General features: G+C 41.2%; 1 protein-coding gene across 3 annotated transcripts in view; it reads right to left on the bottom strand.

Moving 5' to 3' along the window:
* The window catches only part of dnm1a (dynamin 1a), a 77,008-nt gene that overhangs the window by 28,977 nt on the left and 31,875 nt on the right, over positions 1 to 16,156 (bottom strand). For 2 of the 3 annotated variants that reach the window (XM_066651573.1, XM_066651559.1), the window contains exons 11-15: positions 13,777 to 13,863; positions 13,384 to 13,454; positions 12,992 to 13,043; positions 12,051 to 12,062; positions 11,232 to 11,345 (exon numbers count right to left, since the gene is read on the bottom strand). In XM_066651573.1, the coding sequence (XP_066507670.1) occupies positions 11,232 to 11,345; positions 12,051 to 12,062; positions 12,992 to 13,043; positions 13,384 to 13,454; positions 13,777 to 13,863 (336 nt within the window). The remainder of the gene's footprint in view (positions 1 to 11,231; positions 11,346 to 12,050; positions 12,063 to 12,991; positions 13,044 to 13,383; positions 13,455 to 13,776; positions 13,864 to 16,156) is intronic. The other variant, XM_066651567.1, reaches the window with a different exon arrangement.

Below are 16,156 nucleotides of genomic sequence, written 5' to 3'. Positions count from 1 at the left end.
CTTTCTGATCTTCCATTCTTTCTTATTTCTTTCTCTTGGCCTGGCGTTGTACCTTCAGGACTGCTGACCCAGCTCCCCGCGGAGACGAGCTTTGATTACTCCGCTCAGGTCGGAGTGGAGAAACTGTAGCTAAAGCAAACACACCCACCACACAGCACTTGGCCACAGACTCACTCTCTCACTCACTCTCTGTCTCTCTGTCTCTCTCTCTCCCTCTACATAGTCTCCACAGTCCGCCCCAACCCTGTGTGCCCTATTTACACTCAAAAAAATGGAAGAAATAGAGGTTAACATTCAGGGCTTTTTTTTGAGAGACAAATATTAACTTATTTAAGACATTCCATCCAGGAGTCATGTCTATCTTACATTCAGTAAATAATATGAAATAAGTATGTCAGTTCTTTAGTTTGAAACTGTGGAAGCGCATACAGATTCCTGCAGTTTAGCTCTTTAATATCAAGCCAGACACGCATCTATCACCCCATGTCATCACACTCATGCATCCAATAATAAAGGCAGCATGGAGCTTCTTTTGCACAGTGATTTTAAAACAGATAACACACAGAATGCTCCTATTCCACATGCTGATCTAATATGTTAACAGGGTTAAGGGTTTAAAGAGAGATGGAGTGTAAAAAGGAGGGAGAGAGAGAGTCAGAGAGAGAGAGAAAGATGGGGTAAGAGATGGAAAGAGTGACTTGCAAGGAAAGAAAAGAGATCATGAAGTAACCGGCATAAAAAAAATATTTCCATGATGGATCTAAAGCTTTATTCATCCACAGTCTGGAGCCACTTGACGGAGTCTAAAGATCACTAATGTGCCGCTGCCTTTAGGCCTTCGACAACCTCGACATACACAAAATCTGCTCCAGATTTCAGGCCAGAACCCCAAACCCCCTCACTGTCTGGCCTTACTGCTGGATCGGGGGTTGGGAGGTATGTATATGTGTGTAGATATATGTGTGTGTGTGTGTTGGGGGGGTGCTGGAGGTGCCGCTGGGTTGCGAGGGGTGCTGTATAAAGGCCTCTTTATTCACGGTGGACAGGGAAAGGAAATCAGCTTCAGCAGAAAAAACACAGCAGGCCGAGCGGGGCCGCACATCTGGAGTTATTACAACCCTGCCCGCTTGCCAGAAAACTCCGACATTCCTCCACTGGCTACAAAGCCACGGAGCCTCCAGAGTCATCCACTCCAACTCCCACACATGCACACAGTCAGTCCGGCACACACACACACACACACACACACACACACACACACACACACACACACACACACACATACTCCAAAAACTGGGCCCGGCACAAGCACACACACACATTCACTGCAACCACTTCATCACACACTTTATGCATAAGGCCCTACATGCTGTACTAATTGTGTGTGATTCACTCGTACCAGAACAACACACTAACACACAACCACCACGTCAGTGTCACTGCAGCGCCGAGAACAATCCACCACCCAAATCATTCCTGCTCTGTGGAGGTCCTGTAGAGGTCCTCACCACTGAGTAACAAGTTAAAGGTCACTAACAAAGTATGCAGAGCAACAGTCTGTAATTGTCTGTAAACTACAAAGTGCTCCTGAGTGGTCAGTGGAGCTGAGGGGATGGACAGTGAGTGTAGAAACAAGGCTGTGGTCATGCTGTTAAGGCTGATCAGTGTATAACTGTAATAGCAAAGTTTCATGATGGATGGACCAATATGCTACCAAATGCTCCAAAACTGCCTGGAAAACATGTTCCTACCAAACATGTGAAGCACCCCACTGCTTCTTTTTTAAACTGATGGAGCTCAACAGGCTTAGAGGAGAACACAGACGTGTTCTCGCTTCAGGAAATGTGCCGCCTGCTTTAGCAGCGAGGAGCAACCCCTGAACATAAGGCACTGGCACAGGCACTGACTTGAACTTTACCCAGAATCCTAGATGCTCTATAGGGTGCTAGAGGGATAAAGTCTGTGTAAAGTCAGGGATAAATGTCGTGGGTGTTTGTTTTCACATGTAAAGCTCCTCTGGGAATACTCCGGAACATTTCTGGGTTACCGTACACATGTGAAAGGGGCTTTTGTGGAAAATAATAAAATGTCAGAGTATAAAAATATAAAGAGTTTTAAGGTTGTTGTGTAAATAATTTTCATTTGATTTCACACTGCACCACCCACCCACCCCTTTGAGATTCCTTCATATCTCACTTGGAGGGCTCAGCCCATAGTGTGAATGCTTCTGAGCTAGAGGAAGCTTCAGGGGACAGAGGCACCCAGGCGTCTTTCCTCAACCTGGTGCAACCACAGCCCTGAAATTAAGTGGCTAAGATGAAGACGATGAGGAATATGATGAAGATGTTTACTGATGGATGTTCTATTTACTGCACTTTACAAAGTCAGGTCCATTTTGTCTTCAAAAAGCATTCACCTTTTTCTCTAGTCATGTACCAGTCAAACCCCCCTACCCTCCCTATCCCTCTGCTCCTCCAGTACCACCAGCCCCCTCCCCCTTACAATCACCAAATGCGCACTGCAAATTAATGCGCTTCACTTCCTGTTGACCTTTGACCCACCACTTCCTGCTGCTGCAGCCTCCCCAAAAAGCAGAAGGGTAGAAAAAAGGAAAGAAAAAAAATGAAAATGAACCAGACAGACGAGGGTAGAACTGAGAAGGGGGGTTCACAAAAAAAAAAAAAAAAAAAAAAAGAAGTTAAGTAGCTCCGCCTCCTCTCTCTCTCTCTCTCTCTCTCCTCCATCTCCTTCACTTCTCTCTCTTTCTGTCTCTCTCTCTCTCTCTCTCTCTCGCTCACTGGGAAAGTTAACAGCACTCTGCCACGTCAAGCTTTCGAGTCACTGCTTTGCCACTCGTTGGGAAAGATGCCCCAGGACAACTGTGTCCATTTGGACACTTTTGGGTGGAAAAAAAGACCTCGTCGGACCACAAAGCATCAGTTCCTCAAGGCTGAGGGATCTTCCAGGGACCGTAGAGGACACCAAAAATCCCCCAGCGATGGCCTGTCCAGCCGCTATCTGTCCACTTCTAAGCTGTGAAGATATCATTCCATCCCACAAATAGAAGAAGACAGAAGGGATGCATGAACTGTGAAGAGACACATCTGCTGAAGCTTCGGGATGGATGAGGTAGAGTATTCCTATTTTATCTTTCCATTCTTGAGCTTTTTCAGTGCATTAGGAAGAAGAAGTTGACATTTTTCACCAACCTGTGGTAAGTTCCTATTAAAACTATTTTGCACACATTTTTCTGCCCTTGATGCACAGTTTCCTGGTGGTTTCTAATTGACGGCTTGTCTAAATGCATGTTGAGCTGAATTTTGACTACATTATTGCCTACAGTGTGAAAATATAACACTTAAAAATCACCTCAAATGGCAGACAACCAACTGAACTACATTTTTTAATTATCTCAGGCACAAAGCACTGGTTTGTTTGAGTTGAATAAAATGATTTAACTTGCTTGAAACGGGATTAACAAACCTCCGCTAGTGGCCTTTAATGGTCTGATTTATCTCTTAGGGCCAGCAAAATAAACCAACTTTTGGTGCATGAAAACTCTGACCCTTGATGAACTTTTATAAGCACAGACATGCAGCTTTCACACAAAGACAGCTTGCTAATGGCCTTTTCTTCCCAGATCCCTAAGAGGAGGCAGAGTGGAGGAGAAACTGCTGGGTAAGTGCTAATGGATTTCACAGAGATGACCCTGTCTGATCTGGACTCAGCCAAATAAAAAAAAAAAATCAGACCGTAAAGCCAAAAGACAAAAACTCAGATGGACAACTGTACAGACATCATTAGCAGCTGTTATTTTCATATTTCTCAGTTATTAGAGCTTGTAATTTGCCTATTCTGGATTATGAGAGAGTGTAGAGTTGGGTTTGAAGTAGGGGTCAATGAGGGCATCAGTGGATTTCTGTAAAGAGTGAGTTTCTGCTTGGTCAAAGCTAAATGCATTTTAATCTGCTAAAATTAGTAAAGAAATAGGTCAAATCAAGCAAGTTTTAACACTTAAAATACATTAAATATACAAAAGCCAAAAGACTGATGTGAAATGCAGTTTATGTAGTAAAACTTGCATTGAATTATTTCAGTTTGTTCACATAATAAAATATATTTCCTCAACACAGTCACTACTATAGGGACTTATACTGGAAGGTAAATGTGCAACGATGTAATATTTTTATAACCAATCAAATACTGCTTATATTTTATCCAGGTGAATCCAATGCATTATATTTCCAGTTCACTAAAAGTACCTCTACTAAGTTTTACTATGGTTTATGTCAATTTTAATAGCACATCCTATGAGGTTTACGCACTTCAACGGCTCATCCTTTGATTTAGGTACTTTTGGTGCCACACGGCAAAATTTGGGGGATTTCCATGTGAAACGTGAGATTTTATGGAATTTGTTCTTCTCCACAGGAGGCAGGAAACTGCAGTGAACTGCCAATCGAAAGCCGTCATTTCTCTCCAATTACTGCCAAACCCTGCTGGAATTGGACAGAGATGGAGCAAGAATAGTGGGCGTAAGTTCAGTAACACTGCTGAGAGACTTTGGAATAAATTAATGAGAATTTTGGACTGGGAATAGCAATGCTAGGTTCTAGCCCAGAGTTCATCATTCATAACTACACAGGTACACACATACATTAGTTCCTAAAGTCATAGTAGTTACAAAGTATTTTATAGTAGATACTAAATCATTCATAGTTATTCAATGCAAATTAGATTTCATTAGTTACTATACACAAAATACTTTATTTTACTGAGTTACGGATTAATGTTGGAAGATTACTAACTGAATGATTTACCTGGAGTTTGAAGGACTAATGATAGAAATATTAGACTGCACTCATCTGCTATGATCGTAAATCAATAAACGGAATTTATTATGCCACAACTAATTAAGAAGAGCATAGTCGGCATCCATGCATCATGTCATGTACAATAATTTTACATGTAATAAAACTGCAATGTATATTATTGAGCACAAATCTCTGCAAATGTTTAACAAAAACCTTCTATGTCTTAAATAACCACTTTCCAGAAGAAGATATAAAAAAGCTGGAGGTTCAGTGCAAATTAATGTAAAATGATCTTACTCAGTCTTTTTGCACCATTTCGTTTGGTCTGTTTTTCAAAATGTGTTCGCATTATGTAAAGAGAGCTGATTTTTAATGGCCATAAGAAGATCTCTTCCAACAGTTACGATATTTAACTGTGTATGTGCGTATATTATATTTAGATTATTCTAATCCATAGTGGCTTACAATTTCCTTCAGAGGAAGGCACATGTGATGTTAGGAGTCTAGCTCAAGGACTGTTACTGGTGTAGTGTGGTGTTCTTCACTGAGTTGGGAATTGAACCCCACCTTGATTTGTGGTAGGCAGTGGAGTTAACCACTACACTATACCAATGCTTTCCAATATAAATATCTATATAACTGTTCATATGTGTGTATTTTATTTTTTATATAAGTGTGTATATGGCTGTATATTGTAGTGGATGTGTGTTTATAAGGGTGTATGCTCTCCATTGACGGGGAGGGCCGTGGCCTGTCCCGCCTGCCCAGTGTTCAGACTACCTGTTCAGGAAGTAGCGGTTGTACAGTAGTCTGCACATTGGTTAGGCTGGTGGGTAAGACTCAAGAGATACCCCCCACCCCCACTCCACCACCTCTACCATTGCTATGGCACCTAGAAACTGGTCCTGGCCCATGGGACCACTGCAAATGTTACTACCTTGACGGCTATGATGAATTAAATGCAAATCTTCAATAAAAGTTCAAATAACCTGTCAGAATAATGTGTGTGTTTGTGTGTGTGAGTGTGTGTGTGTGTGTGTGGGTGTTCTTTACACACTACTACCACAGAGGGTCTTTGATGCAAAGCGCTGAATAGAACCCCCTGTAGGGTAGTTCCTAACTCTGAGTGAGTATGTGAGTGAGTGAGTTATAATGTCATGTCCATGAGGTGAATTGCACCTAAAAAGGTAAAGTAACACTAAAGGTAACTATATTTACATGGACAGGACAACATCAGAAAAAGTAAAGCCCATGTAATCTCACCAAAGGCTTATATTTAGCTTAGACATAAAGGCGAGTGTCCAAACCCAAACCTTAGCAGCAGCCAAAAAAAAAAGCCACACACATTTTTCCTTCTACATTTGACCAGTTAAAGCCAAAAGCTTTTTGAACCAAAGCTAAACATGTAAAACATTGATGTTGGAAAATAGAGAAACAGAGAGAGAGAGAGGGGGAGAGAGAGAGAGGGATGTTTCCATTCAGTGCAACACACACACATACAGACCATGAATATATCAGAGATCACCCTTCAGCGGTCATTAAATCCTACCTATTGAAACAATAAACTATAGCTTTGACAACAAAATATAATTTTATAACTTACTGCCTTTAGTAATTGGTGTGTGTGTGTGTGTCCAGGCTCTAAAATGGGGAGTGGGAGTTGGTGTGTGTGTGTGTGTGTGTGTGTGTGTGGGGTGTGGGGGGGTTCTGTCCAGCATCTCCTGCTAAGCCAAAAAAGATGACAACAAACTATTACATATAAGCTGCAACATGTGAATGGCCATATGCATGTCCTTATTGTCACTTTACTACAATAATACCTTCTTTTTGTTGGGTATTTCATGACCAAAGTACAATACTGTTGATTTACTTTGTTTGTAACCTTCCACGAACCTTACACTCTGTGTTGTTAGTCAAACCTAACAATAACGTTTGTTTAACGTCAGAGAGCAGTGAGAGTGCACAGAGTATAAGTGCATTCAGGAAACTTTATAAAGGTGTAATGTGTGAGTGTGTGGCGCCCTGCGATGGACTGGGGCTCCATCCAGGGTGTGTTCTTCCCTTGTCCACAGTGATTCTATGAAGGCTACAGAACCACAACTGGATAAGAAGTTACAGACAATGAATGAATGAATATGAGACAGTGGGGGAGAGAGAGAGAGAGAGAGAGAGAGAGAGAGAGAGAGAGAGAGAGAGAGAGAGAAAACAGAGTAGCTGGTCCTGGTTTGGAGCTGGTTGATGGTGCTGCTGGTGGTGTATGTTTTACATCGGCTGAGGAGGACATATCAAGCTTGGTGAAACTATCTGGCCACACACACACACACACACACACACACACACATGTGTAAATGCATCTGCGGACTAAATGTGTGTAAGCTTATGCACATTTTGGACAATGAAACACCAGAATACCAGAAAGTCTCTGAAGGGTTTGTGTGTGTGTGTGTGTGTGTGTGTGTGTGTGTGTGTGTGTGTGTGTGTGTGTGCGTGCGTGCGTGTGTGTGTGTAAGTGATTAATGTGGGGGGTGGTCAGTGAAAGTGGAATTTTGGGGGATTGCGCTGGCTCACGTGCTCTGGCGTTCCTTCATTCATGTCTGCACAGTTTTGTGAGGCTTTGGGGAGCTCTGGCTCCGTCCCATTCAAAGAGCCAAGAAGACGGGATAATAGAAAACAGACTTTCCCCCAAACAAAAGTACAGTACATTACACTACTTTACACTATCCATGTACTCTCCAAACGCCAACACTACCTCAACATAATAAGAAAATCATGACAAAGGAAAGGCATGGAGGAAAATATGTAAAAGACAGAGAAGAGAAGAGAAGAGAAGAGAAGAGAAGAAAATTGTCTATAATAACAGGTAACTAAGACTACGATGTGACTGGGTACAGTACGCCATGTTCATGTACCCAGTCGTACAAGCTGAAAGTGAACACACACAGTGTCAGTAAAGAGCTGGATGCCTGCAGGGCCTCAATAAAGCCTTCAATCACATGCACAACCACAGAAAGCAATGACCATAAAGAAACTCTATCTCCTCGTTAAAAGACCATGCTTTGCCAAAAAAAAGAGAAAGAATATCCCTCAAGACACTACAGAATTTCTGAACTGACTTATATAAACTCTGCCAATAAATACAGGCTTTCATAGCAACCAAGTAACGATGTTGAACAAAGTTTGTAAACAAAGTTGCGACGGTGTCGATCCCCAGAGCCGGTGGGTCATGACTGAAGTGCCCTTGAGCAAGGCACCTAACCCCCAACTGCTCCCCAGGTGCTGTGGCTAGGCCTGCATGTGTGCTTACTGCCCCCTAGTGTTCACTAGTGTGTATGTTAATGTGTGTTTCACTGCACGGATTGGGCTATGTGCGAAGAACAAATTCATCTGTGTGCAAGCACCGTGGCCAATAAAGTGATTCTAATCCTAATGCAGAGTTTACCTGGAGGAGCTGTGTGTGTGAACACGACCACCCACAACATTTATCACGGACATTACCCCAGACTTTATCCTGGTAGCGCCCTACCAAAGCCTCCAGGTAAAGTCAGAGACAGCTCATGTCAGAACGGCATGAGAAAAGTTCCAGAGTTTCTTCTGCATGTGCTGCACAGGCACCACGCCACACCTAAAGCATGTGTTTCATTTCCCTGACACAGAAAATCCCTGCTGTGAGCTGCGTGTGAGAAAGACCACTGCAGGACATCTTCAGACCTGATACACTGGACTTTCTCTAGAAATTCTCCAGAGTTCATGTGTGAAACAGGCAAGAGACAGTACATAGAGTTATAAAGAAAAGTGCCGTGGTGTCCTCCACAGCCCTCAGACATTAATGGGGAAGTTAAGGGGGCAGCATAAGACTTAAGACATAAGACTGTTGTGATGTTGATTGCTATTGTTGTTACTGCATTGCTGTTGTGTAGTGTGTATTTGTGTGTAGTTCCTGATGCTGTAATGTTTGCTGTGCCATGAGGGTGATTTGTTGAGTTGTAGTTTACTGACAGATGCATAATAGCTTCTCAGTGGGTGATGCTTTTGTTGGCAGAGCACTGATAGGTACCTTCAGAGGCTCAGAAGCAAAAAGCAAAGGAGAAGAAGAATGAGAGAGTGTAAAAAAACATGGATAAAGAGTGAGGGAGCTGTGTGTAACTGTTGTGGTTTGAGTTATTGTTTATGATTTAGACAGAGAAGAATGAGTTTGGTAAATGGCCTCAGCGTGGGCTTTGACCCCAGTCACCTCTGTGCCCCCCGAAGGAAAGCAAACACATATGCAGCAGGAGCACACGTGTTTAAAAAAAGAAACACACACGCGCACACACACACACACACACACACACACACGCACGCACACACAGAGCAGATGAAGACAAAAGTGCTGGAAATGGAGCTGCACTCATTAGCGGAGAAGCACAGAACTGTTTTAACAGTGAGCTGAAGGACTGTTGGTCTTGGGTATGTGCTCACTGAGAAACCACTGCAGTAACACAACTCAAATAAATACAGAGAGAGGGAGCGAGACAGAGTAGGAGAGAGAGAGAGAGAGAGAGAGAGAGAGTGTAGGGGAGAGAGAGAGAGAGAGAGACAGAGAGAGAGAGAGAGAGAGAGAGAGAGAGAGTGTAGGAGAGAGAGAGAGAGACAGAGAGAGAGAGAGAGACAGAGAGAGAGAGAGAGAGTAGGGGAGAGAGAGAGTAGGAGAGGGGAAAAATTTGTGTTAAGTGAGAGAATAAAGAGAGAAAAAAATTTGAGAATACAATGTGACAGAAAGAGAGAGGGGGAAAGGGGGATATAGTGAAAGAAAAAAGCACAGAAGAGAGAGACTGAAGGAGCGAGAGAGTGGGGAAAAAGAAAGAGAGAGAGGGAGGGAGGTGTACTGAGAGATGAAAAGGCACTTGATCATCCCTCTCTCTATCTCTTTTTCTTTCTCTCTCTCTCTCTCTCTCTCACTCTGTGTCTGTCTGCCCCACATGCTCCTTGTTAAGACCACCCTAACCAGCTAACCAGAGCCACTCTGCACACACACACACACACACACACACACACACACACACACACACTGCCCCCCACCCCACCCTTTTTTCTTTGAAAGTGAGGGTCTCTTTATGAGAAGCAGCCCCCTAGTACGGAGGGAACAGGCGCCATTCTCAGTTCCACACTCTGGTATGCACATGTGTGTGCCAGCTTTACTGAGGTTCACACACTGCAAAAGGGTGGGCTTAGAAATTAACACCCCACCTTCTGACTGTCCTCTGCATCACCCTGTTTGTTTGCTGTATGTCTGTGTGTAGTGTAGTGCTGTCTGGATTGGTCGCATGTACTCTGCTTTCATATGAGCGCCCAAAACCAGTGTATGTGCTCATGTACACGAGAACCCGCTCCATTTCGCATAACGTCTATATTCCAGTTTCCCAGACCAGGCTTTTCAGAACACTGTTATATACTTATACATTATATAAGTCAAGACTAGTCTGTTAAACCACTGCCTCAAATTGCCACACTTTACACAAACTCTATAATTCCCATAAGAGGAACTCATTTTAATGCGCTGGTGTTGGGTAACAACATCAGTGCAGATCAAAGGCTTCCCACTATTTCTGAGAGTGATTTTATCCAGAAAGCTTCATTTACTAGAAATCTTATAACAGTGGAAAGAATTTCATAAAAAGGCAGATTTGGGGGGGTTGGGAAATAAGAAAAAAAATCAATTTTCCAAAATCCAAAGTATCCAATTGAGACCATTTCATTTTTGGAAAATCAGTATCAAAGATTCCACATAAAAGACCTGGCGTTAAAAATGAACTGATGAATGTGTAATACTTATATTGGAAGCAATGTCTGTGGTGTGTGTGTGTGTGTGTGTGTGTGTGTGTGTGTGTGTGTGTGTGTAAAGCAATGGGTAATGTTTTGCATTGGGTTTCTGCTGTAAAATCAATCAAATTTATTCCATTCTAAAATAAACAGACAGTAATGATGTGGTCGAGGGGCTGAATCCTCAATGTGAAAAGCCATCAATCATTTCATGTCAGAAAAAAGATTCAGATCTGTATTTCAAAAACACAGACAGTCACCCGGAGCGGGAATCGAACCCACAACCTCCAGGTCCCTGGAGCTGTGTGACTGCGACACGACCTGCTGCGCCACCGTGCCGCCCTAATTAATTATTAATTGTTAATATTCTAAGATATTTAAGTCTTTTACAGCTGTATTAGTTTCCCTATAGAAGTGTTGTAACTTCAGTAAATGCCCCAGAACAAATCTGTTTCCAGAATGAATTTCTACACTGGGTTGTTGTATGTTTTCCAGTCGGACAGTGTAGCAATTTTAATCCTGCATTAATCTACAGTATGTGTAGTGTTTATAGTCAGCACATAATAGATAATAACCATGGAGTGATCTGAATAGTGTGTGTGTGTAAAAATAGCTGACCTCATCATCTTTGTACCAGGAGAGAGATTCCGCAGTCAGAACGAACCAGTATTCCTTAGCTCCGCCCTTCATGATGCTAATGTTGTTGATGGTCAGCCAGCCCTTCCTGATGACCTGAGAAAGTGAGAACAATTAGAAACAGAAACAAGCACATACACACACTATGGATGTCCCTGTCAAGTTACAGGGGTTGGACAACGAAACTGAAACACCTGGTTTTAGACCACAATAATTTATTAGTATGGTGTAGGGCCTCCTTTTGTGGCCAATACAGCGTCAATTCATCTTGGGAATGACATACACAAGTCCTGCACAGTGGTCAGAGGGATTTTAAGCCATTCTTCTTGCAGGATAGTGGCCAGGTCTCTATGTGATGCTGGTGGAGGTTTCCTGACTCGCTCCTCCAAAACACCCCAAAGTGGCTCAATAATATTTAGATCTGGTGACTGTGCAGGCCATGGGAGATGTTCAGCTTCACTTTCATGTTCATCAAACCAATCTTTCACCAGTCTTGGTGCCGTCTTCACACGGCACCGCCTTCAGGATACAATGTTTGAACCATTGGATGCACATGGTCTTACTGGTGCAATGTGCAGTTTTTGAAGATTGGCCACCAGGCTGCTCCAATTTAGCCATGAAACCTCCCACACTAAAATGACAGGTGTTTCAGTTTCATTGTCTAACCCCTGTACTTCTATAACTGTAATTAAAAACCAACACTGCAAAGTGAACAGCTTGTTATTAATGGCTGTTTTCCATGGAAAAATCAAATGGTGGTCTGTGACTTCTCAAACATAAGAAGAGGTCAACACTACTTACCATGATCTCATCCTAAGGTTGAGGATCCAGAGGAAAATGAACCAAAAATAACAAATAAAAAAAGAAAACAAAATCATTGCTCAAATATTAAAGACAAATAAAAGAAATGACCTAAAATATATCTAGAAACTACATTCAGTCTTTAAAAAAACACATTTAAAGGTAATGTCTGTAGCAGAAATGGATCATTCAGATCACAGGGAAAGATTTTTCAGAAAAATAAACAAAAAGAAAAAACAGCCTACAGTCCGTCTTAAGCAACATGATTATGGCTTGTTGTTAAAGCTAAAACCCCAAATCTTAATATGGCATCTTAAAATGGATGCCCTCTTGACCACCTGCATAACAACATGGCCAGTGTGAGTCACGCTAGCCTCAGGAATGCTGTCTCACAAATATAACTCCATTACACAATTACATAATACCCTATTGGTGCATCTAATCTATTGCAGTAGAATATGGAGCCTTTAATGCAACTGCAGACGAACATGGAGTAAAGCATCAGCTACGTTTCTGCCCTTAACAATTGACAACAAATCATCCAGACTGTAAAATGCTAACAGATAGGCCTCTATGCTCTTTAATAACTGATCTAGGATCAGTTTAGTTTCACTACAGAGGCCTTTTAGATCAACCGGTATGAACATGACCACAAACCTGGCCCTGGACCAGTTGATAAGGACAAGAAGAACCAGCATGGAATGACATACGGATAAAAAAGAAGAGAAGACAATATGCAGCAGATATTGAAGGTAGAGGGCCAGAAACTCCATCCAGTAAAAGATTTCACTGATGCTCATAACATGGCAGTCAATATGGATTATATGTACTGATAATAAAAGTTATATTATTATACAGACAAAGACTCCAGACAAAATAAAAGCACAGGTAATTCCACTCCAGTCTTAAAGGGGGCTCTGTGGTAGGAATAACAACACTACCTGATTGCCGGCTGCTTTTTTCTTGTTTATCTGGCTGCTTCTCTGTTGGGCACTGAAGGAAATACAAAGAGTTTTTACATGATTTTTTCTGGTGAAGTTATAGTTTATTTTCCAAACGGAGTAGTTCTGAATTAAACATTTGTCGAGATTTGAAGGAAATATAATGGTGCATAACTTTTTTTTAGGTTTTTTTTTCACACATTTTCTACACCATTCACAATGAATAGACCACAGAAGATCAGATAAGACAAATAACAATCATTTATTCATTGCTATAATGACATAAGAGTCACTGACGCAAAGCACTGACTAGCACCACCCCTTATGAAGTTTGTAAATGTCATGACTGAGTGAGTGAGTGAGTGAGTGAGTGAGTAAGAGAGAAAGCTCACTTGGCAAATCCAATGAAATCTTCATGGTTGGTGTTCATGTAAGCCAGCTCAATATCAATAAGCAGCATCACCTTGGAGACAAAAGCATATGAAATATTATGTACTTTTAACACTTTTTACCCAAGTCATTCCTTTACTTGACAGTAATGTCATCTTAGATCTCCCTAGATCTAGACCTCCTCAATCATTGCAAAAGCTGCATGTGTAACCCATTAAACTATTTGTAAATATCAAATAGTCCACTGAAAACACTTGCATATGTGGCATTGCAACATCACTGGACAGCTCAGCGCGCTTGGAGGAGAACATTAACTACCAACTCTGGTTAGTTGTTCTTTGTTTATTGACTTCTCTGACTTCAGTATCCAAGTGTCCTTTAAAAGAGTGCTTCACCTGGCCCTTGGTGCGGCTCTCGCGGTCACGGATGTGTTGGGTGACAATTCTTTCCATCTCCTCTCGCAGCATGGGGTACTGAGCCAGCTATGAACAAATACAACAAAAACACATAGTATATGTATTTTACACTGGCACTAACACTGCTGCCTCTGTTAAGCTTATATAATACTGTCTAAGATAGATCTGAGTACTAGCCAAATATTACAAAAGTGTATATCACATTTGAACAATAAAACTACAAGTTCATGTTGTTAGTATGATGTTAGCATGTTGTAACCCTGACATCAGAGAAAACAACATGAGACATTTTTTAATCTTAAACAAAGCCAAACAGTGTTCTTTAGTATTAGACACAATGATCAGAGCACACTTGACACTTTTCCACTGCATGGTACCTACATTATTCTACTAGGCTCTACTCAGTATTTTTGCTTTTCCATTAAGTAAATTTAGTACCTGGCACCTGGAACTGGGTACTTTTTTATCACCTGCTCACACATGATGCCAAGCGAGCTGAGTAGTGACTAAACAGTGACACATACACATTACGGAGCGGTGACTGGTCAAAGAGACTTGTCAATCACAAACTACAGCTGAGATAACATTTGTTTTTATCCGACTCACAACGGCAGCTCATAAAATCATTCAAACAGTCTTTGGATTGGTGGCAGAAGAAAGAATCCAGCAAGAGCTGGATGCTGCCACAAGGAATGAATACATTCTACTGATTTGTCTGAAATGATGAAGTTCAGTCCCAAACATCAACAACAACAACCGATACATGATCAGTAAACAACACTTAATGGAACTGCTGTTGTTGTGGTTTCCAAAGTCAGTGGGTCCTGTTAGAGACATGGTTTTGTAATGTTAATAATGTTAATAATGTTACCAGCTACATTTGGAGGGTGGGCAATGGTAAACAAACCTGGTACCAGGTACCAATGTGAGTACAGACAAGTAGTGTAGGTACCATGTAGTGGAAAAGTGCCAGTAGTAATGCACAGCACACACAGGATAGTAACAGGGTCAAGAAATGAAAAAAAAAAATGGCCCATAGTTACAACGGATCGTTAAGATCACTAATGTCTGCAGTTCTGTATGTCAAGACTCCTTTTGATAATTGCCTGGCTGGAGTTGCACCTATTGTAATGGCTACTGTCACAACAAACCTGCATCACTATAAAAAGCTTTAAAGGGAATTACATACATATGTTTTTTGTTTTTTTTTTGTTTTTTTTTTTGCCTCAGATTATTGAAATGCATAATTTCTTATATAATCAGCATGGAATACAATACTTTTTCATGCATCAAATTTCATAATCATATGTGAAACCTTGGTTCTAACACATGATCTAGTACATTGGCTGTACATTGCATTCCCAGTGTAAACTTAAGAAAGGTACAGACTAGTGTTATAAACTTACTAAAAAATAGATTCCTAACATCACATAACAGACAATGAGCAGACTGTTATTGTACCAAAGGAAATTAAGGCCTATATTAATAACAGAAAAAAATGGATAAATATAATGTACACAAATATTGATTTAAATGCCACCTACTGTCTTTATTGGCATTGTTTATAAACAAAATATTTGATTTATTTTGGCTCTTCATTGGTCAGTACATTTGGGCATGCCAAGATCAAAAGTTTGGGTACCTTTGTTTTAGGTATTTCAATATAAATGATTAATTGTAACACAAGGCCCATGCAATATTTTCCACAAACTTTAATGCACTCAGACACACTCTAAACAGCACAACCTCCAACCAAATTGGATGACTCTTTTACAGTCAGGTGCAGGGAGGTCATTTCACACTCAGAACCAAAGTAAAAAACAAACAAATAAGAGGAAGGAAGAGTCTGGATTTGGGGCTGCAGTCAAAACAGGCACAATCACACATGCACCAAACCAGAGGTAAAGACCAGAACAAGAGGAAGAGAGAGGGCAGAGGATGTTAGAGGGCGTTAGAGAACATCAGAGAAATAGAGGCGATCAAAGTAGCCTCACGTGGACTTTCACACAAAACACATCCTCTCATGACTGAATATTACTTTGCAAAAGATATATCATTTCCAGTTAAAAAAAGGCCATAAAGTAGAAGTTTTTCATCTTTCAGGATATAGTTCATAGGACATCTGCCATATGTTTGAATAAGAAAGGGGAAAGGCAAAAGAAAAGATTTTAGCTATAGTGAAAGTGGAATATATATATATATTCACTGAATAATTGACAGCTTTATATATTGATGCATATATCAATTTTATTGCAAGTTTATTGCGGGATGTGACACATTTCTGTTAAAATCCACAGTGAGGAAAATTGCTCAAGGTCTCCACAAGGTCGAGCATGGGTTTTATAAATGACTGTGTAGA

The sequence above is a fragment of the Hoplias malabaricus genome, chromosome 2, assembly GCF_029633855.1.
Source record: "Hoplias malabaricus isolate fHopMal1 chromosome 2, fHopMal1.hap1, whole genome shotgun sequence".
Classification (NCBI taxonomy): domain Eukaryota; kingdom Metazoa; phylum Chordata; class Actinopteri; order Characiformes; family Erythrinidae; genus Hoplias; species Hoplias malabaricus.
Note: the sequence above shows the minus strand (reverse complement) of the source record. Positions and strands in the feature narration are given on the sequence as shown.